General features: G+C 46.7%; 1 protein-coding gene, 1 long non-coding RNA gene and 1 pseudogene across 2 annotated transcripts; 1 reads left to right on the top strand and 2 right to left on the bottom strand.

Moving 5' to 3' along the window:
- Positions 1–12,805: 12,805 nt before the first annotated feature.
- LOC136521509 (uncharacterized) lies at positions 12,806–13,841 on the bottom strand. The gene is made up of 3 exons (XR_010775567.1): positions 13,715–13,841; positions 12,970–13,041; positions 12,806–12,878 (listed from the first exon to the last, which is right to left on the bottom strand). It is a non-coding gene; the product is annotated as an uncharacterized lncRNA (long non-coding RNA).
- A 977-nt stretch (positions 13,842–14,818) lies between these two features.
- On the top strand, positions 14,819–15,338 carry LOC136520197 (uncharacterized). The gene has a single exon (XM_066513647.1). It carries the CDS (start codon positions 14,921–14,923, stop codon positions 15,251–15,253), a length of 333 nt encoding a protein of 110 aa, XP_066369744.1. The 5' UTR covers positions 14,819–14,920; the 3' UTR covers positions 15,254–15,338.
- Positions 15,339–17,578: 2,240 nt separating this feature from the next.
- Positions 17,579–19,576, bottom strand: LOC136523347 (UDP-glucosyltransferase 29-like; annotated as a pseudogene).
- Positions 19,577–22,098: the final 2,522 nt, after the last annotated feature.

Raw genomic sequence — 22,098 nt, 5'->3', positions numbered from 1 at the left:
AGCACGGAGCTCCAACCGCTTGAGCGCCGGCATGAGGCAGGCCGGGAGGTGCTTGGTGGTGTGCAGCTTGGGCGGCAGGTCCGGCGGCGCCGGGAGGTGGAGCTCCACGAAGCGGATCCGCGAAATCTGGTGCCGCGCGATCGCTGATAGGGTCACGAGCGTGGAGACGAGGTGCACAGTCACGTCGATGTTATCGCCGGCGGCATGGCGGTCCGCGGATGTGAGGCGCTTGGCCAGCTCGAGGTACGGGGTGATGTGGCTGTGCGCGAGCCATGGGAACATGACCACGCTCAGCTGCTCGCGCTCCACCTGCGCCATGGCGGTCGATGGATGGATGCAGCCATGTGATCGCCGAGCTGGATGGCTATGGTGATTCGTGCGTTGGAGGTGTGGTGCGATGATCAGAAGCATGTGGAGAGTGGCTTATATGCAGGAACGGGGTGTGGGTGCGGGACGAAACGATGCAGGGAGGCGGCATGGTGGCTTCACGACGTGGCCGGGTCGTCTCTGACCGGTGCCCACGTAGCTGGCGCGCGTGTCACGCTCTGCCATCACCGATGGGGACGTTGCACGTCTCACAGGTTTTCTGTTCAAATCATGTCCACGTCAGCTACTAACCCTCCTCGTATCTATTTTGGATCTGGATGAGATCACTTAAATACATTAGGTAGCCAAACATGCGATTTCATAGTTTGGGGACCCAAACGAGAACCGCCAAATACTTTAAGGACCGGCCGTGCAATTTACTCTCTCTCTCTCTCTCTCTCTCTCTCTCTCTCTCTCTCTATATATATATATATATATATATATATATATATATATATATATATATATATATATATATATATATATATATATTCTTCATTCAGGCACCCATTCGCGTCGTCCAGGTCGGGCGACACGGACAGAGCTTCCTCCCCGCACCGCCACCCCTTCCCCCGGTCCCCCTCTCCCTCCCCGATGCTAGAGCACGGCGTCGGCTGCCCACGTGGGCACAAGGAAGGCGGCGGCGGGGCCTTCTTCTCCAACTCAGGGCGCAGCAGCAGTTCGGGGCATCGCCGAGGCGGCGGCAATGACGGCCGGTGGCGGCTTTCCTGTCCCGGCGGCCGGATCAGGCGGTCCTAGCAACGGAGGCGGCCAAATCCGGCGGTGCTCCAGAGCGTCGTTGAAAGCTCTAGTTTGTTTTTGGTTAATTGATGAAACCCTAAGTGCTAACCTAGTTTATCAAAGTGATTATGAGATATGTAGCACTACTCCAAGTGACGAAGCAATGGCGAAGATCATGATGATGGTGATGGCATGGTGATGATCAAATGCTTGAACTTGGAAAAGAAGAAAGAGAAAAACAAAAGGCTCAAGGCAAAGGTATAAATAGTAGGAGACATTTTGTTTTGGTGATCAAAACACTTAGCGAGTGTGATCACATTTAGATTAGATAGCCGTACTATTAAGAGGGTTGAAACTTGTATTGAAATACGATTATCAAAGTGCCACTAGCTGCTCTAACTCATTGCATATGCATCTAGGATCTAGTGGAATGCTAACACCCTTGAAAGTATTTGTGAAAATATGCTAACACATGTGCATAAGGTGATACACTTGGTGGTTGACATATTTGAGCAAGGGTTAGAAACTTCATCGACGGAGTGTCCGCCCGTAGAGTGCGGACAGTCCGACGTTGCCACTGGCGCCCTGTACAGAAAAGACAGAGGTTTATAGAGTGACCGGACGCTGGTGGAGCAGTGATCGGACGCTAGGTTCAGAGTCCAGTCAGTAGCAACAGTGAGCACGCGTCTCGGTCTTGTGACCGGACGCTGGCTGGGTCAGTCCGGTCAGTGCGGACGTATGCTGACATGAGGTGCACAGAGGAAACATTGAGTGACCGGACGCCGGGTGAGTCCGGTCGTGCAGGACCGGACGCGTCCGGTCGTGGATTTCTGCAAATGGATGCTTACTAGAAACGATCGAACGTTGGGGGTCCAGCGTCCGGTCACTTCGCAGCAGCGCGTCCGGTCATCACTTGACCGTTGAGATCGGGCGATCGGCGTTTGAAGCCGATGACACGTGGCGAGCATCGGGCAACCGGACGCTAGGGTCATGCATCCGGTCGAACTGACCGGAGCGTCTGGTCACCTCGTGTTGTGCCCAGTGAAGGGGTACAACGGCTCTATTTCGTGGGGGCTTATATTTAAGCCCCATGGCTGGCTCAAGCTCACTCTCTTGGCCATTTGCATTGACATAGCAACCTTGTGAGCTTAGCCAAAGCCCTCCCACTCATCTCCATCATTGTTTCATCATTATTGTGAGATTGGGAGAGAATCCAAGTGCATTGCTTGAGTGATTGCATCTAGTGACACTTGGCATTTGTGTTTCGCTGCGGGATTCACTTGTTACTCTCGATGATTGCCGCCACCTAGACGGCTTGGAGCAGTGAGGATCGTTGAGCGGAGGTTGGTGATTGTCTCTGGCTCCGATCGTGGTGATTGTGAGGGGTCTTGTGCCTTCCCCGGTGGAGAGCCGAAAGGTAACTCTAGTGGATTGCTCGTGTCATTGAGTTACCTCACTTGTGGGTAGGTTCTAGCAGTGTCCAATTGTGTGGACGAGGTTCGTGCAACACCTCTTAGCCGCCGAACCACCAAGTGTTGGTCGACACAACGGGGACTAGCGTGCCGGCAAGCACATGAACCTCGGAAGAAAAATTGGTTGTCTCTTGCCCTTTGGTATTCTCCTAGTGATTGATTTAGTATTCATCTTGTGATTGGTTCTCTCCTCTACATGGCGGTATAATCACCCTACCCACTCATTTATACTCATTTATATTTTTGCAAACTAGTTGTGGCAAGCTCTTTAGGGTAATTAGAATTGAGAGCTTGATTTTTTATTTTAAGTTCATCTAGTGGAGCTCTTTAGAGTAGCAAGATTGAGAGCTCTTAGTGAGTAGTAACATTGCAAGTTGTGTGCCTAGTAATCATTGCAACTAGAATTGTTGGATAGGTGGCTTGCAACCCTTGTAGAGCTAGAGCAAGTTTGCATTTCGCTATTTGTCATACTAATCAAATTGCTCTAGTTGATTTGTAGATTTTTAAATAGGCTATTCACCCCCCCCCCCTCTAGCCATATTAGGACCTTTCAAGTGGTATCAGAGCCGTGGTCACCGTTTGATTGAAGGCTTAAAAACCTCGGTGTCAAATTATGGCTCAAGTTGTGTTCAATCATGTGGGGGGCAAACCACCGTTCTTTGATGGCACATGCTATGATTATTGGAAGAGAAAGATGAGGATGTATCTTGGTTTAATCAATGATCAAGTATGGGAGGTGACCGAGAATGACTATGCTATCATTGATCCTGATGACCCCACCAACCAAGACAAGACCAACAAGCAATGCAATACAATGGCTCTCAACACCATATACAATGCCATTGATTCCAAGGTGTTTGAGCAAATCAAGGATTGTAAAAGAGCAAATAAGGTGTGGAGGAGATTGGAGGAAACATATGAGGGCACACCGGCGGTGAAGAGGTGCTAAGTTGTACATTCTCAAGGATAAGTTGACAAGCTTCAAGATGAAGGAAGATGAGAGCATTCCAGAAATGTTCCATCGGATGCAAGTGATTGTAAATGACTTGAAGGCCTTGGGAGAGAAGATCAAGGATGATGATGTCTCTCATCGGTTCTTGATGTGCTTACCTCCAAGATTTGAGATGTTGAGATTGCTTATCATAAGAGGAGGATTGAAGGAGATTACCCCTAACTAAGTACTAGGTGATGTCATGACCTAAGAGACATACCGTGTGGAAAGGGAGGAGGATGACAAGGATGACAAGAAGGAAGAAGAAGAAAAAAGAAGAGTATAGCATTCAAGGCTAGCTCATCATCATCCAAGAACAAGGGCAAGTCCAAGAAAGAATCAAGTGATGATGATGATCTTAGTGATATTGATGATGAAGCTATGGCCCTCTTTGTACGCAAGATGGGAAAATTTATGAAGAAGAAGGGCTATGGTGCAAGAAAGAGAAGAGATCATACCAAAAGCAAAGAATATGTGAGAAGATGCTACAATTGCAAGAGTCCCGATCATGTTGTAGCAAATTTTCCCTATAATAGTGACAATGATGAGGATGAGAAGAAGAAGCACAAGAAGGATAAGAAAGAAAAGAAGGAGAAGAGAATGACCTTCCAAAAGAAGAAGAAGAAGGGTGGAGGCTATGTAGTCACTTGGGATAGTGATGGCTTTTTGGATAGTGATGACTCTAGTGATGATGGCAAGAAATCTATCAAGAAAGCACTAGCAAGCATCGCTATCAACAACAAGTCCTCCATCTTCGACACCCCTTCGACATGCCACATGGCAAAACCTACCAAGGTAAAATATGATGTGAGTGATGAGGAGGAGTACTCCAAGGAGGAGCTCATGGACATGTGTGAGCAAGTGCATACTTGCTTTGAGATGAAGAGAAAGGAGTGCAAGGAATTGAACAAGAAAATCAAATTTCTTGAACAATCCCTTGATGAGCTCAATGTCACTCATGAGAGGCTAATGGAAGCCCATGAGAAGATTGATAAAGCTCACTCTAAGCTTGAGAAAGCTCACTCCTCTCTAATCGAGCATGTCAAAGAGGAAGCCAAGAAGGAGCAAGTGATTGTATCATGTGATGTGGGACTAATATGTGATCTTATTGATGAATCTTTTTATAAGCCTATTATAGTTGCTCCCACTAACACTTCTTGTAGCACTACTACTTCTACTTCACCTTTGAGTGATGGTCTCACTTGTGATGCCTCATTAATGGTGGAAAATGAGACCCTCAAGAAGGAGGCGAATGATCTCACTCGTGTCATAGGTAATGCCTATGGTGGAGATGCCCGCTTGCTAAAGTGCTTGGGTAGCCAAAGGTTTTCTCTCAACAAAGAGGAATTAGGCTATACCCCCAAGAAAGACAAGGCGGTCTTTGTCACTCCTAAAGTTAACTTTGTGAAGGGAAATGGTTGATTTTGCAATAGATGCAAGTAAGTTGGGCATGTAGAGCAATATTGCAAGATTAATAAGAACAAGCTACCTATTGTATCCTCAATTAAATTTGATTCTTGTTACCTGCTTGTTAAGGGTGCCAAAGGTGTGAAGGCTAAGTTCATTGGTACACCAATTGTGGGCCCAAAGAATAAGGCCATTTGGATACAAAAGACATTGGTAACTAACCTTCAAGGACCCAAGCAAGTTTGGGTACCTAAAAAGAATTTATCTTCTTTTGTAGGTCAATTATAAAGCCAGAGGAAGGCATTGGGTGCTTGATAGTGGGTGCACTCAACACATGACCGGTGATCCAAGAATGTTCAATTCAATCAATGAAAACAAGAGCAATGGGATTGATAGTATCACATTTGGTGACAATGGCAAAGGCAAGGTCAAAGGGCTTGGTAAGATTGCAATATCCAATGACTTGAGCATTTTCAATGTGCTACTAGTAGAGAGCTTGAACTTTAACCTTTTGTCGGTAGCTCAATTGTGTGATCTTAGTTTCAAGTGAATATTTGGTGTGGATGATATAGAGATTATAAGTGTAGATGGCTCTAACTTGATATTCAAAGGATTTAGATATGAAAATCTATACTTGGTTGATTTCAATGCTAGAGAAACTCAATTGACAACATGTTTGATCACTAAGTCAAGTATGGGTTGGTTATGGCATAGAAGGCTTGGTCATGTTGGAATAAAACAATTGAACAAGTTGATTAAGCATGACTTAGTTAGAGGCTTGAAAGATATTACATTTGAGAAGGATAAGCTATGTAGTGCATGTCAAGCTGGAAAACAAGTTGGTAACACACATCCTAAGAAGAGCATGATGAGCACATCTAAGACATTTGAGTTGATGCACATGGACTTGTTTGGACCAACTACATACACAAGCATTGGTGGAAACAAATATGGATTTGTGATTATGGATGATTTCACTAGATATACATGGGTATTCTTTCTTATTGATAAGAGTGATGTGTTTGCAACATTCAAATCATTTGTCAAGGGCATTCACAATGAGTTTGAAACAACCATCAAGAAAGCTAGAAGTGACAATGGTAGTGAATTCAAAAACACTAGAATTGATGACTAGTGTGATGAATTTGGAATTAGACATCAATTCTTGGCCAAGTACACTTCTCAATTAAATGGCTTAGTTGAAAGGAAGAATAGAACTTTAATTGACATGGCAAGATCAATGTTGAGTGAGTACAATATGAGTCATTCATTTTGGGCTAAAGCAATCAACATGGCTTGCTATTATAGCAACCGACTCTATTGTCACCCTATGATGGAGAAGACACCTTATGAGCTCTTGAATGGAAGAAAGCCCAACATAGCATACTTTTGGGTTTTTTGTTGTAAATGCTACATATTGAAGAAAGGTACTAGATTGAGCAAGTTTGAAAAGAAATATGATGAAGGTTTCTTGCTTGGTTACTCCACTACTAGCAAGGCTTATAGAGTTTGGAATTTGGCTAGTGGTACTCATGAGAAGGTTCATGATGTGGAGTTTGATGAAACAAATGATTCTCAAGAGAAAAATGAGAATCTAGATGATGTAAGAGGCACTCAATTGGTCAATGCAATTAAGAACATGGACATTGGTGATATAAGGCCTAGAGAGGTGATTGATGTTGAAGATGACAAGAATCAAGTGCTCTCTAACTCAAATGTGCAAGCTAGTGGTTCTCATGATCAAGTTCAAGCAAGAACTAGTGATGACAAAGTGCAAGATCAACAACAAATGGCTAGTTCATCATGTTAACCAAGTGATCTATCAAATGCAAGCAATCAAGTGCAAGTGCATCAACCAACCAATGTTGCAAGAGATCATCCATTGGACACTATCATTGGTGATATTTCAAGAGGTGTGCAAACTAGATCAAGATTGGCTTCATTTTATGAGCATTTCTCATTTGTGTCATCCATTAAACCTAAAAAGATAGATGAAGCTTTAAAGGATCTTGATTGGGTCAATGCTATGCATGAAGAGCTAAACAACTTCCCAAGAAACTAAGTATGGAAGTTAGTTGAGAGGCCTAAGGATCATAATGTGATTGGAACCAAGTGGATCTTTCAGAACAAGCAAGATCAAGATGGAATAGTAATAAGGAACAAAGTAAGATTAGTGGCTCAAGGTTACACTCAAGTTGAAGGTCTTGACTTTGGAGAAACATATGCCCCGGTTGCAAGATTGGAAGCAATTAGGATCTTATAAGCCTATGCTTGTGCCCACAACATCAAGTTGTACCAAATGGATGTGAAGAGTTTATTTCTCAATGGGTACATCAATGAGCTTGTGTATGTTGAGCAACCTCCCGGTTTTGAAGATGAAAAGAAACCCAACCATGTTTACAAGTTGAGAAAGGCTTTGTATGGATTGAAACAAGCACCAAGACCATGGTATGAGAGATTGAGGGGTTTTCTACTCTCTAAGGGATTCAAGATGGAAAAGGTTGACACCACTCTCTTTACCAAGAAGCTTGGAAATGACTTGTTTGTAATGCAAATCTATATTGATGATATCATATTTGGATCAATAAATCAAGATTTTTGTGAAGAGTTTGACAAGATGATGGCAAGTGAGTTTGAGATGTCCATGATTGAAGAGCTTAGTTACTTCCTTGGTCTTCAAATCAAGCAAATGAAGAATGGCACATTTGTGAGTCAAGGCAAGTATATCAAGGACATGCTAAAGAAGTTTGGAATGTATGATGCTAAAGCTATTAGTACACCAATAGGGACAAGTGGAAGCTTGGATAGTGATGCTAGTGGCAACATGGTGGATCAAAAGATGTATCGGTCTATTATTGAAAGCCTATTCTATGTGACCGCATCAAGGCCGGATGTGATGTTTAGTGTCTGCATATGTGCTAGATTCCAAGCCTCACCAAGAGAAAGTCATTCGAAAGCAACAAAGAGAATATTAAGGTACTTGAAGCATACACAAAATATTGGATTGTGGTATCCCAAAGGAGCAAGATTTGAGTTGATTGGATATTCGGACTCCGATTATGCGGGATGCAAAGTTGAGAGAAAGAACACATCGGGCAAATGTCAACTATTGGGAAGATCACTTGTGTCTTGACCATCAAAGAAGCAAAATAGTGTAGCACTCTCAACCGCCGAAGCGGAGTATATTTTAGCCGGTAGTTGTTGTGCTCAATTACTTTGGATGAAGGCTACTTTGAGTGATTTTGGAATTAAATTCAAGCAAGTGCCATTGCTATGTGACAATGAGAGTGCCATAAAGCTCACCAACAACCCGGTTCAACATTCAAGAACAAAGCATATTGATATTCGTCATCATTTCATAAGAGATCATCAACAAAAAAAAGGGACATTTGCATTGAGAGTGTGGGCACCGAAGATCAACTTGCCGATATATTCACCAAGTCACTTGATGAGAAGAGGTTTTGCAAGTTAAGGAATGAATTGAACATACTTGATTTCTCAAATATGTGTTGATGCACCCCCCATTATATGACATGCCTCTCCTTCGAGCAAAGCAAGGTAAAGTTGATTGACATGTCATCCATCCATTGCTAAGGACTTGTTTAGTGCATCTAGTCATTCCTATCATGTCCTAGGCTCATTCATTAAAATCAAATGAATTTGATGCTTGTATGGTACCACTATTGCTTGTATGTTTGAAATGATCTAGTGGTATTAAAAGGGGTTAAAATAAATAGTAGGAGCCATTTTGTTTCGGTGATCAAGACACTTAGCGAGTGTGATCACATTTAGGTTAGATAGCCGTACTATTAAGAGGGGTGAAACTCATATTGAAATATGATTATCAAAGTACCACTAGATGCTCTAACTCATTGCATATGCATCTAGGATCTAGTAGAATGCTAATACCCTTGAAAGTATTTGTGAAAATATGCTAACATATGTGCACAAGGTGATACACTTGGTGGTTGGCACATTTGAGCAAGGGTTAGAAACTTCACCGGCGCCCTATACAGAAAAGACAGGGGTTCACAGAGTGACCGGACGCTGGTGGAGCAGTGACCGGACGCTAGGCTCAGAGTCCGGTCAGTAGCAGCAGTGACCACGCGTCTCGGTCTTGTAATCGGACGCTGGTTGGGTGGGTCCGGTCAGTGCTGACGTACGCTGACGTGAGGCGCACAGAGGAAACGTTGAGTGAATGGCCTCTTGCTAGCTCCTGGATGACGCGGGCGAGGGTGAGATTGTCCTCTCGCTGGATAAGGCCAGTGAACGGCCACCTCCCATCAGCTGGCGACGCGACCGCCACCGCAGGGATCGACCGCCACCGCAACGTGGTAGATAATCATGTTCGTTTGTTTTGCATGAAGGAAAATCATAACCTCTTCATGAGAATAATTTCTTATTTGATTTGATTTGATTGATTGATAGTAGTTTTCTTTTGCATTCAAGAAAGTTATATCACAACAGGCGTGATGGTCGCGTGAGGGAGCACTTCCTTTTGCATGGAAGGAAACAACCATGATTGTCACCGCACGCGGGTCTCATGCAAAGGAAAATCAACAACTGCATGCAAGGAAAATCAACAACTATCGTGATTGTCGCACGGAGGTGGGATCGATCGCATGGGGTGGCAGACGGACGAACCAAGGTAATTGAACAGAAACAAGGACCTTGTAATCCAAAGAGTGAATACTCTACATTCTTCACAAATGTCCCCACAAGATAGAGACAAGTGGAAGAAGGAAGATTAACCTGCATCAGAACCAACACTTCCATTGGGTCATTATCTTCACAAAGAGTCCTCGGAATGAAACCATAATTGTGAGGGTATACAACTGATGAGTATAGGACTCAGATCAACCTACCAAATTATAGCACATGTCAGAAAGAAAGAAAAATAAATTAAACTATTACATTTCATTAGTGCATGACTCAATCATCCTGTACTAGCAAATTTCTAAAATTTGTCGGGACAAATCACAACTAACAATTTTTTTTCTATAGGAAGATAAATATCTAGAAATCTAGCAGATCTATGACAAGCACTGAAGATAAATGTCTGAAATCTCTAACAGCCTCCTACCAAGAATTAGTTAAATTATTATTGAGGGATGTAGCCTGAAATCTCTGAAACATGGTAGTAAACTATATGTAAAGCGCAGGTTAGCTTTGCATGCGGCTACATCCCTCAAAAATAATTTAACTAATTTGTTTTTTCATGAATAGAACAGATTAATAGAAACAGAGCACTGCGACTATTATGGACAAGAACAATAAACGTCACTAATCCATTAGTGGATAGACCTAAGGAGATACTATATGTTCAGAGCATATATAGCAGTCTATTCACATGCCCGGGAGCATGCAGCAGCAGCAGCAGAGCACGGCCAAGCTGCAGATCGGACGCACTAACAGAGAAGATTTTAGGATTTTGAGTAAATCAACACAAACAAAAAACAATGCATACATGAGGGTAGAAGTTTACTGGAATTCTATCAAGGTACTTCTCTCTGATCCGGTTAGCTGCAGACTACCTCTTCTCTGTAACAAAAGGTCTGACAGATCAAGGGTTCAGTTGTATAACATGTTAACAGATTTAAGATGTGTTAGCACAAATCACAAGAGACACATTTTTTTCTATGAAGGACAAGGACAAATGGTGCATGTTGGCATAAATCACAATTAACAAAGTTCAAGATGTATTAGCATAAATCACAAGAGATAATTTTTTCTATGAAAGGGCAAGGACAAATAAGAGGTGTGTGTTGGCACAAATCATAATTAACAAAGTTTAAGATGTGTTAGCACAAATCATAAGAGGATAATTTTTTCATGAAAGGACAAGGACAAATAAGAGGTGTGTGTTGGCACAAATCACAATTAACAAAGTTCAAAATGTGCTAGCACAAATTATAAGAGACAATTTTTTCTATGAAAGGACAAGGACAAATAACAGATGTGTGCTAGCACAAAACACAATCAACAGAATTCAAGATGTGTTAGCACAAATCACAAGTGATAATTTTTTTTTGTATGAAAGGACAAGGACAAATAAGACGTGTGTGCTAGCACAAATCATAATTAATAAAGTTCAACATATGTTAGCACGAATCACAACGAACAATTTTTTTCTATGAAAAGACAAGGACAAAAATAAGGTGTGAGCTGGCACAAATCTATGAAAAGACAAGGCCAATTTTGAAGTTCCATCATACATGTTAGGCTTAAAATCTATTATCTCAAAGATCTAGTAAAGAATCAAATACTAGTCCCATGACAAGTAAACTTACCCAGAATAGAGAAGAATATCATGAAACCAGCTAATATATGCACTACCCTTCAGCTACCCTTCAGCATTTTCACTGCAGTTAAGGAAACAATTGTCGTATCAAGCCAAAAGATCTATTCCTTAAAGAGAAGAGTTGTATTAAAATATAAATTATATGCACTCCATAAAAATGTAGTGTCTGATGCTTACACTAAAACAGAAGACCCATTTCCAGTCCCAAATAGCCCATACAGAAGAATATCGATGCCCTAAAGCAAGAACAATTGCATGCTCTAAGTTAACTAAAATAGTGACAAAGTTATTTATAAAGACCAGATATTGCACATGTTACACACCATAATTGCAGTAGTTGAAGTATGCAATTTACTACTAATAAATGTGCAATCAACAAAATGGTGCTTCTATATAAAGGAATAGAATAAAATCACGGTTCAGTAGAATTCTAATGCAGTTTGCAGTAGAAATTCATCATTCTCCATGGCTACATGCAGGTCAAAAAAATTGCCTAGCTCAAAAAACTTATGCTGGACTACTGAAGCAACCTCATATTCACGATTAAGTTCATACCAGTTCACAGTTTAGACAAGTTAAACTTAAGTTCACAGAAAAATACACTCAAATAAGAGGTGTGTGTTGGCACAAATAACAAAGAACAGATTCCAACATGTTCTAGCACAGATTACTATGTTGCTATCCAAAACCTAACTATGTTGCAAATTAAAGTCCAACTAGAAGAAAAGCACGACATAGTAAAAAAAAAGAAGATCTAGCTATCACACTCCCATCTAAACTTTTGTTTTCCCATGAGTCCTCATCCCCTGTCCTCAATCAACCACAGAATGCCATTGGTGCAAAAAGAAGATCTAGCTATCAGAGTTAGCTTGTCCACCTTTACATAGTTTCCACCAATGCTCTTCTTCCTGGACAGCAAGCAAATTCATAGGAATCCGAGCATAGGTATCCAGGCAAGAGCCAAGGTTGACATCGAGCCGATCACAATGCCATTCAGAAAGTGTGATGTCTTGTTGTTATTGATTGGAGAAAAATCTACTTCAACCAGAAACAAATAACTCCACCAGTCAGTCACACACATTGCACCTGCACCAAAATTGTGAAAAAAGAGTTCAACACTATAACACGAATAGAAATGAAAGACTTGCCAGCTGAAGAGAGCGGATCGGAGTGCGGCAGCATAGCAGGAAAGCCGAGGGTTCCACGGCAACCCTTCTGGATGGATAGGACACAAAGTTCTAGATTTTCAACAAACCTGCATCACATGAGCAAATACACAACAACAATAAATACAGCTATCCAACATCAGAACTAGGAACAAGCAGGTAAAGAAGGGACAAAGGTGCTTACGAGCTGTTTTTGAAGGTCCCGAGGGCACCGACATTTGGGATCTCTCCGTAGAAGAAATTAGTAGACATGTTCCTAGGAGATGCATGGTAAGTATATGCTCTCTCTCAGTTTTTTTTACTTTTAAATCATCAGCACTATGTATTTATGTGTTTCCAACAAGGGCACAAGAAAAACTTACAGAAAGCTAAGGTGAGTGAGGCTTCCAATCAAGCCCGGTATTGTGCTTCTCAACAGATTACTTGATAGGTCCCTGCAATTTGAACACATCAGATAGAAATAATAATAATAACATTGTTAAATCACAATTGGACAATGGGTGATGCTAATGTGAAGGACCATACAAGATTGTGAGGTGCACGAGCTCGCCAATCTCTGAAGGGATACCTCCTTGTAGGTAGTTGGCTCTCAGGTAACTGAACATACACACAGTAAAATAAAATAAGAAGAAGCAAACATTTGAATACTCTGCCGAGTTAGCTGAACAAATCGACGAGACTGGACTAGTCAAATACTAGTAGTAATCAAATACTGCAGGGATGAGGCTATGCAAGCTGTTCTGCTACAGACCTCTGAAAAGGAAAAAGGCCCATCCGTCAACAACTCAACACTCAACAGGCAAGCTGCAGCTGCTCGGTGCCTGTCCTGCTCCCGGTGAGCAGATCTCCGTCCGTGTCCCCGTGCAGTCCTGCAAGGCCAAGTCCTGTTTCTAGCTTGGCCGGTGAGATAGACACTACTGCTACCTATGGCTCGTCGGCTGCCGCGGCCGCGAAGGAGCGACGGCACCCAGGACCCGCTTTCATGTTCGCTCCCCACATCATCCGCCGCAGGCTGCAGCAGCACACGCTCTGCTCCCCACGCCGGCACGCCTGAGCCCCGAGTCGAGTCCCCTACCTCATCGATCCACGCCACCCGCCTATATCCCAAAATCTCCCACCCAAATCTCCATCCCTCTACCGTCATCAAAATACACAGATCCACGAAATCTACTCCACGTGACGAAATGGGATTCAGCACACACAAGAGCAAAGGAGCAACAAACAAGGGAAAAATCAGCGGCCAGAGCACGACGGGGATCCTGTAAAATACCTTCGCCAGCACTCCGCGACGGGGAAGCACGAGTTCACCGGAGCAATCGCCGTAGTGCCGACGAAATCGCCTTGGGAGCGCGTCGCGGGGTAGAGCGTCGAGGGGAAGAAGAGGAAGAGGAAATGCGCTCAAAAATAGATAGCAATTTTCAACGGACAACGGTACAGACAAAGTGGGCCCTTCAAATCAAACAAAGAAATGGCGTGGTGGCAAGGAGACACACGATGCCCAAATCCATGTGCCAAGACAAGATAAAACACACACGTGTCCTTTAGCATTTTTGTTTTCTAGTGGACTTTATCAATATGGATTTGAATGTTAATCAATTACCACCTCTATCGTCTTGCTTGGCTTGAGGAGTTGGCGCTGTCTCCTTCGGATCACACAACCATCGAGCGCCTAGTAAACAAGTGAAACTTCTACCTTACAGCAAGTACCTCATGTCAGATACAGCCTATAAACAAGCGAAAGTTGTACCTTATATACAGGAAATACCTGGGTCCTGTTTGTTTCGCTGAAATTTGGATTACACTGATGCTTATGCTGAAATGTTGTGAGAAGAAAACATTGTTGATTCGTTGAAAAGTACTGCTGATGTAGTGCAGCAGAACAGGCCCAAAATAAATAAAAAAATTGTACCGTCCATGGGCTATGAATCAGATTGAAGCCCCATAAAAAAAAATGCGAGACACAGAATGTACAGCACTTGAGCACAGAAAAAATGCCAACAGGCTGAATAAAGCATCACCTAGTGCATACTCATCTTTAATTTCTCGGATGTACAGCACTTCAGCACAGCTGCACAGTCGTCATTATTAAGTTTGCAACACACTTTTGACACCATAAAAAAAACGAATCCGAATATAGTACAGTAGTACCACTTTGACCAAACTGATGGAAGATGTAAGCGTGTAGTATATACGTATAGCGAAGCAAACCAATCTGGACGGCTCGCGGCTGTGATGACTTCGTCGGAGTCAATGCGAGTCCGAAACGGGCACGTCCGCGTCCCCACGGTTGGCGGCGCCGGCGGAACACGCCGCCTCTATAAATATATATAGATGAATAATAACGCGGCAGCAGTTGTATGCATCTCAACTTTCCCCGGCCGTCTCGTACGTACGTGCTAGACAGCAACCGCTTCGTCCCGTCGGCGGTCCGTCGCGTGGGCAGTGGGCAACTGGGCAGAGGAGAGAGGACGACGGCATGGACAGGATCCTGGCCATGTCCCTCGTCGGCGCGGGGCCAGGCAACGTCTTCGGCCCGGGCATGAGCGCCGGCGCGCTGGAGAGCTTCGGCCGCGACGGGGGGCGCGCCAAGGCGGAGGGCAGCAGCAGGGGTGCAGGTGCAGCGGCGGGCGGCACGAGATCGGCGTCGGCGGGGAATGGCGGGAAGTCCGCCGCCGATCAGAGGACGGCCGAGAAGGAGGCGAGCGGTGTCGGTGGCCAGGAGGGGCGCGCCGCCGGCGTGAACGAGACGCGGTACTGCTCGGCGGTGGACGGGAGGTTCTGCTTCGACGCCGTCGTCGCTCCGTACTGACATGCACGCCGCCCCGCGCCTGATGCAAATTCTTGGCGAGTTCATGTTTGGGCGTTTGTGCGCGGTGTTATTAGGATTTGGCACGTGTTTGTGAGTTGCGGTGAAGGCCCTGTTCGGCTTATCCAGAAATCGGTTTATTCGGTCATTTTTTTCAGCCGGAACAGTGTTTTTCTCTCAATAATTAAGTCAAAACAGTATTTTTCAGTCAGTTTCAGCCAAGATTCAGCAAGCCGAACGGGGCCGAAGTTGTGAAAATTTAGGGCAAGGTAATTTTTTTTAGTACCATAAAAAGCAAATTGCAACAAGCGTTGAGAGAGAGACTGTAAATTCTAGCGGTGAAAAGTTAGGAGATGTACCATCGGACATTGCTATCTTTTCTTTGGTACATCTTTTCTTTCCTCTATTACAATGCGAGGCAATGTTCCGTGTCCAATAAGGACAGCCGCGGTTGCCTTGTAAAGATGTCCGCAGTAGTACTAGTACAATATGGACAAAGTACAACATCCAGTTTGGGAAAAGAAAAGGTCCCTTTTGCCTTCATTACAGTTTACATTTTCTTCTTCAAACTTTTAAAATTGGATAAACTATCTCTCTCAACTCTCAAATTCGTTTAACCCCTACTCCGGTAAGAAGTGGTTCTTAGGTGGTTTTGTCATTTATAATTAAAAAAATCTTGTATGCACTTAAGGTTTCTATACCAAAAAATTTCACTAAGCGTATAAAAGTTTGAACAAAATCCTAGAAATAAATTAGGGCACGAGAACACAGAAGCAATGTTTATAATGAAAATATATCTAGACATTTCTAGAAATTAGATTTCACTCTAGGAAAATAGAAAAATAAGCATAAGACTATGGAAACTTTTCAAAGTGTTTTCATAAATGTATAAATGTGGCCACATAAAAAATACGATGCCGTTGTTTATGTTGTGAAATTTTTGTGTATATCTTTTACATTTTTCTAGAGCTAAATCTCATTGTTGAAGCTTCTAGATATATTTTAACGAGCTTTTAAGTATTTTATTTAGTTTTATTTATCGTATCTGAATCTATATCTAGGAATTTTTTCCAGATTTTGTAAATTCTTATTAGATTAGAGTTTTTCTTCACGGTTCAAAAATCTTGGCAAGTATATATTGGCAAATTTTCATAAAACAACAAAACCATCTTAAAACAAATTTAAACCGTGATAGATAGGCAACTCAAAGGAGTTTTAAGAGTTTGAGAGAGACAAATTTGCGTGGATTTAGAGTTTACGACGACGGTTGACCGCGCTGCAGAACCGATTGCAGGCCCGGCCCATGAAACAGGGCAGCTGCTTGCGCAACGGTGGGGCAGTGGGCCTCCAGTATGGAAAATGTGGCGCGGACGCGCGCGGTTCGTTGATAACAACACGTCGCATACTGTCACGTCACGTCAAGCATCTCGCGGCACCGCTTCCGCGTGCGTGACGCTGACACATGAGCCAGGCCGCAGATCCACCGGGCTCTTTCCGCGTCCCCGCGCGCGCGTGCCTCAGGGACTCCGACTCCGACTCCGTCCCCGGCCGTGCCTGCCGCTGACCCCTACTATAAGACCTCGCACAGGGGCCGCGTACGTGCCAATACGAAAGCACCAGGCAGAGACCGAGCTCAGACGACGCGACCAGACCAACGACCGAGATCAGAGCAGCGACAGCGAGGTCGGCGGCGATGGACAGGCTCGTGACGTCGATGGTCTTCTGCGAGGCGCCTATGGACTTCGCCTACGGCGGCGCTCCGGCAGACACTCTGGCGAAGCTCGCGGCGGACGCCCGGGCCGGCAGCGACGTGTCGCCGAGGCCGGTTCCGGCCGAGGAGGAAGCCGCAGCGGCCGAGACGCGCGATGGCTCCGCGCGGGGGCGGCAGCCCGAGTGCGCGCCGGCTCTCGACGGGCTCAACTGCTTCGAGACCGTAGTCATGCCGAGCCATTCATCGTCGAACCGTCCTCGATTTGGAAAACCGCCTAATCGATCCCTAATTAGTTTCTTCTGTAGTAATAAGATGTCGTAGGGTCTCGTGAGCTACCTTCAATAATTGTAAGTAGTTTTTTTTTTGTGTGTCGCTGATATATAGAAAAGTTCTAAGTTTACATACGTGGAGTCAACTGAAAATTCCAACGCATGCTGTCATGTTTCGGGGTGTTCGGCTGTACTACTTTCAGCTTGTTTCAGCTTATTCTTTCTCACAGAACACTATTAAATATTCGAAACCATCCAAAATTCACTGTGCAGTGAACCATCCGAACACACTGAGCCAGAATGTCTGTGCGTTCGCGCTTTATCTTGCCGGTTGCGGGCATTGGAAGTTTACACGCGGATGCCCTGGCCGTCGTCCAATTTATCCCTTGTTGAAGATATGAAGATCTAGTGAAACTGGTCGGAAATTTAGCTGAAACTGGCTGAAAAGCACTATTCTGGCTGAATTGTTGTGAGAGAAAAACACTGTTCCGACTAAAAAAAAGAAGCCGAACAAGTCGAATGTGTGGTAAGCCGAACAGGACCAATACGTACACGCTACGCAGTAGGACCTGGCGGAGACGAATCTTCCTCTCCGCTTCATCCGTTGCTCCGAGTCCTACGAGGCTACGTGTATTTAGGAGAGAGAGAGAGGGTGTATATATATATATATGAGTAAATTGCATGGCTAGTCCTTAAAATATTGAGTTGTTTTCATCTGGGTCACCAAACTATGAAATCGTACGTTTGGTTGTCTAATGTATTTAAGTGATTTCATCCAAGTCCAAAAATAGATACGAGGAGGGTTAGAACTGACGTGGTCGTAGACGATAGTGGCAATCAAATCACAATCCGCCCGGACCTCCTCTTCGACTTCCTCTACCCATGGGCGCCGCCCGGCCACTCGCTGTTGTCCCTTGCCACAGAGCCGTGCCATGCGTTGGACGAGCGCATCGACCTATGCGCCGTCCGCGTCATTCCACGCCACCACCTCCCGCAGCTCTGTGGCGCGGCACATGAGCACGCGGCTCTCCTCCCCGTGCATGGCCCCGCGCACCACGTGCGCCACGTCCTCGGCCCGGAACTCCCCGAACCGCTCCTGCGGCACGCGCACGGCGGCGCCCAGCTCTGCGGCCAGGTTGGCGCCCAGCGGCTGGTCGATGTGCAGCGGGAGCGCCACGATCGGCACGCCCGTCGCCAGGGACTCCAGCACGGAGCTCCAAACGCAGTGTGACAGGAACGCGCCGCAGGCCGGGTGCGCCAGGATGCGGCTCTGCAGCGCCCACCCTTCCACCACCAGACCGTGCCCAGGCGCCGAGGTGAACCCGTGGGGCAGCGCACGTGCCGCGTGGTCGCCATCCTCGAGGCCCTTGGGGAACCGCACCACCCACAAGAACCGCTCGCCACTGAGCTCCAGGCCGCGCGCCAGCTGCTGCTCCGACATGAAGTACTCGCTGCCGACGGAGACGAGCACCACGGAGGCAGGGGGCTGGGCGTCAAGCCACCACGTGACACGGTTGGACTCGGACGATGTGCCGGCGCCGGTGCCGCCGGCCTCGGAGTCGTTCACGAGCAGCGGGCTGACAGGGACGATCTCCTTGCCGTCTAGGAGCTCAGAGAGGTAGCCCATGTAGGGTTGCTCGATGTCGGCGCACGTCTTGATGACAACGAAGCACGAGGAGCGCGTGAGGCTGAGCAGCAGGCGGTCGCGCTCGGGGACCAGGGCGTCGGGGTGGTCGCGGACAACGAACATGGACGTGTACTTGGCCTCCTCCTCGGCGCTGCCGAGCCCGATGCCTTGGAACGGGAACGCGCGGCCGGCGCTGTCGAGGCAGTGGACGAAGAAGGAGGTGGTGGCGGCGCTGCAGGTGCTGAGGTGCACCACGGGCATGCCACGGGCCGCGGCCTCGAGCGGCGCCCACATGTAGAGGACCACCAAATACTTTAAGGACCGGCCGTGCAATGACGGTCGGTGGCGGCTTTCTTGTCCCGGCGGTCGGATCAAGCGGTCCTAGCAACGAAGGCGGCCAGATCCGGCGGTGCTCCGGAGCCTGCCCTTCTCCACCCACGATGCGTGGCCCGAGCATCGTCGGATGGTGGCAGCGGTGGGCCGGGGCGGGTCCCCTTCCCCAACGATCGGATCTGGCAGTCCCGGGGCCGGATCAGCGCGGTGTCGTGCCTTGGGACGACGATCGCTGGGTGGCGTGGCGAGATGGCTTGCAGCGGCTGTGGCTTGCTGGTGCAAGGCACGACGGCAAGGCTCCGGTGGCCCTGAGATGGCTGCGGCGTGCGGCGCCGATGATGGTGACAGAGGCCAGCATCGGCTTCGGGGACGGCGGCCAACGTCATCTTCAGTGACGACGGTTGGCTCTGACATCGGCGATGGCCGCCGGCAGTGGGAGCGGGGTTGGCTACACTAGTGGGGCGGAGGCTGGTGCAGCAAGTACTGGCATTGGCCACTGCGGCGCATGGGGTCGAGGAGCCATGGCGTGTCCATTGGACTGATGGCGGCGCTGCCTTCGGGCACCGTATTCTTCCTTGAAGCGTCCATGGATCGGCCCTCTTCTCTTTGCGTGGCGTGCTCTTTATGAGTGTAAAACCTTAAGACGTTTCTGGTCAGGCGATGGCGATGCCAATGGCATCGCATCTCTCCTTGGAGGCGTCGCATTGGAATCTTGTGCCTGTCAGTCTACGACGGCCGCCAACGTCGTGGCGAGAAAGGTGGTGGAATAGCTGAGGATTCAAGTTTTTGGTGTCCACTGCTGTGGAAGGTGGTCGGGAGGAGGGCGTTGGACCAGCGATTAGTGGGTTTAGCATTTGTTTGGCAATTTGGTGAGTTGCGACCACGAAGTTGGCGATGATATCGGCATATGGCGTGGGAGGCGCCTACGGAGTTGGCGAGGAGGCTGACGTGGGAGGTGATGGCCATCGGATTTGCGTTGCCGAGGTGACCTGTGTGGTGTGGCGACGGGCAGTCCCTCTCAGTTGCAACTGTTTCAGCGCAAGGAGGCTCGTGACCGACAGCTGAAAGACGTGTGTGGCACTTCGACCTTCGATGAGACAGCTAGGTGTGCGCGTCGATCTCAGAGGGTGGGGTCGACTTGGTCTGCTCCTGAGGCAGGTCCTCTCGCATCAGTTTGGCAGTTTGCAGTGGCCTGTGGCGGGTAGCCCTGCTTTACAGTGGCTATTCTGGTGTGGGAAAGCGTCTTTAGAGACGACGCAAACGAATCTGATCGTGGAAGGGCTACACGATGTGTAGCGGAATATGGTGGTTAGCCCTACTTTGCAGAGGGCTACTCAGTGTGGGACATCATCGGCAACGACGGTGCAAGCGGTGACGAGGGCATTTTCGTCTTGACGTTCATCGTTCGGGGGGTGGGGGTGCAGTGTAGTGACCAGTTCGTGCTGGTTTGGTGGCAGTGAAGCGTGTGTTATATGTTGAGATATCGATGGCCCAATCATATCGGCCTAAGTTGGTTTTTCTATTTATTTGAATTGGTGTTTCGATGAGTGTTGATGCCTCAGTTCAACCGATCAGAGTTGTATGTGAAAGCATCTAGGCCCCTAGTTGGATTTCGGTGATTAATGTCAATACAAGATTACTATGACTAACGTGTGTTTTGCAGAGGCAATTAAGTTAGGTCATGGTAATGGAGATCGATTAGGCAATCGAAGTTGTCATGCCCCTACGATGGAAATCGTTTCGGTTTTCAAAGGATGGACGATAAGGTTAAGGATAACTAGTTCTAAGTGTCGATTGGAGTTGGAGAGACACTTAGAGTAGTTTAGGACTTTGTTTTTCCTTTGGCCGTACTATGAAGGGGGGTATGAACGGGTAGCTTGACCTAGTTGAGTCTAGTGAGTTAGGTGTGGTGCACACTTGTTTAAACTAGCTCTAGGTAGCTCCAATGAATGCCTAAGATCCTATGGAGCAAACTTCATTCACATATGTTTGAATGTTGGAAGTGAATGGAGGGTCAAACACTGACCGGACGCTGGCTCCGGTGCGACCGGACGCTGGCCGCAGGGTCCGGTCAGTTCATTTGACCGTGAAGAACAAGTCTGGAGTGACCGAACGCTGGAAGGCCGTGTGACCGGACGCTAAGGGCTAGCGTCCGGTCGACTCCAGTAAGGGTCTAGACTTGGGAAAGAGTGACCGGACGTGTCCGGTCAGTGGTGACCGGAGCCTGAGTATCTAGCGTCCGGTCGTTTATAGTAAGCATCCAAGAGCGACCGAACGCGTCCGGTCGGTACTGACCGGACCCTGACAGCGTTCGGTCATCATTTGAAAACTGTTCGCGGGTTGAACTGATCGGAGCGTTCGGTCAAAACGATCGGAGCGTCCGGTCATCCCGCAGAAGCTCATAACGGTTCGTTTTTCAGGCTGCCTTATAAATAGAGGCTCCACTCGTGAGTGGAGTAACTTTTGCTCATTTCAACAGCTGAGAAACACGTTTGTGAGTGCCAAGAAGAGCAAGGTCCTAGTGAGGTGTTTGTGATTTGAGAATCCAAGAGAGTAGCCTCACTAGCAAATCAAGAGTAGCAAAGTGTGCATCCATCTTCTCATTAGGCTTCGCGTGGTCAAGTGAGAGTTCCTGCTTGTTACTCTTAGTGATCGCCATCACCTAGATGGCTTGGTGGTGATCGGGAGTTTGGTGTTCACCCGGCGGAGCTTGTGGGTGACCCAACTCAAGTTGTGAGCGGCTTTGGGTGATTCGCCACGATGGAGTGTCGAAGAATCAACCCGTAGAGAGCACTTGATCCTTGCGCGGATCAAGGGGGAGCTACACCCTTGCGTGGGTGCTCCAACGAGGACTAGTGGGGAGTGGCGACTCTCCGATACCTCGGCAAAACATCGCCGCGTTCCTTTC

The sequence above is a fragment of the Miscanthus floridulus genome, chromosome 18 (genome assembly GCF_019320115.1).
Source record: "Miscanthus floridulus cultivar M001 chromosome 18, ASM1932011v1, whole genome shotgun sequence".
Taxonomy (NCBI): domain Eukaryota; kingdom Viridiplantae; phylum Streptophyta; class Magnoliopsida; order Poales; family Poaceae; genus Miscanthus; species Miscanthus floridulus.
This window is presented reverse-complemented; position numbering and strand designations above follow the sequence as displayed.

Coding starts and splice junctions, on each gene's coding strand:
- LOC136520197 (XM_066513647.1), top strand. CDS start 14,921: ATGGACAGGATCCTGGCCATGTCCCTCGTCGGCGCGGGGCCAGGCAAC.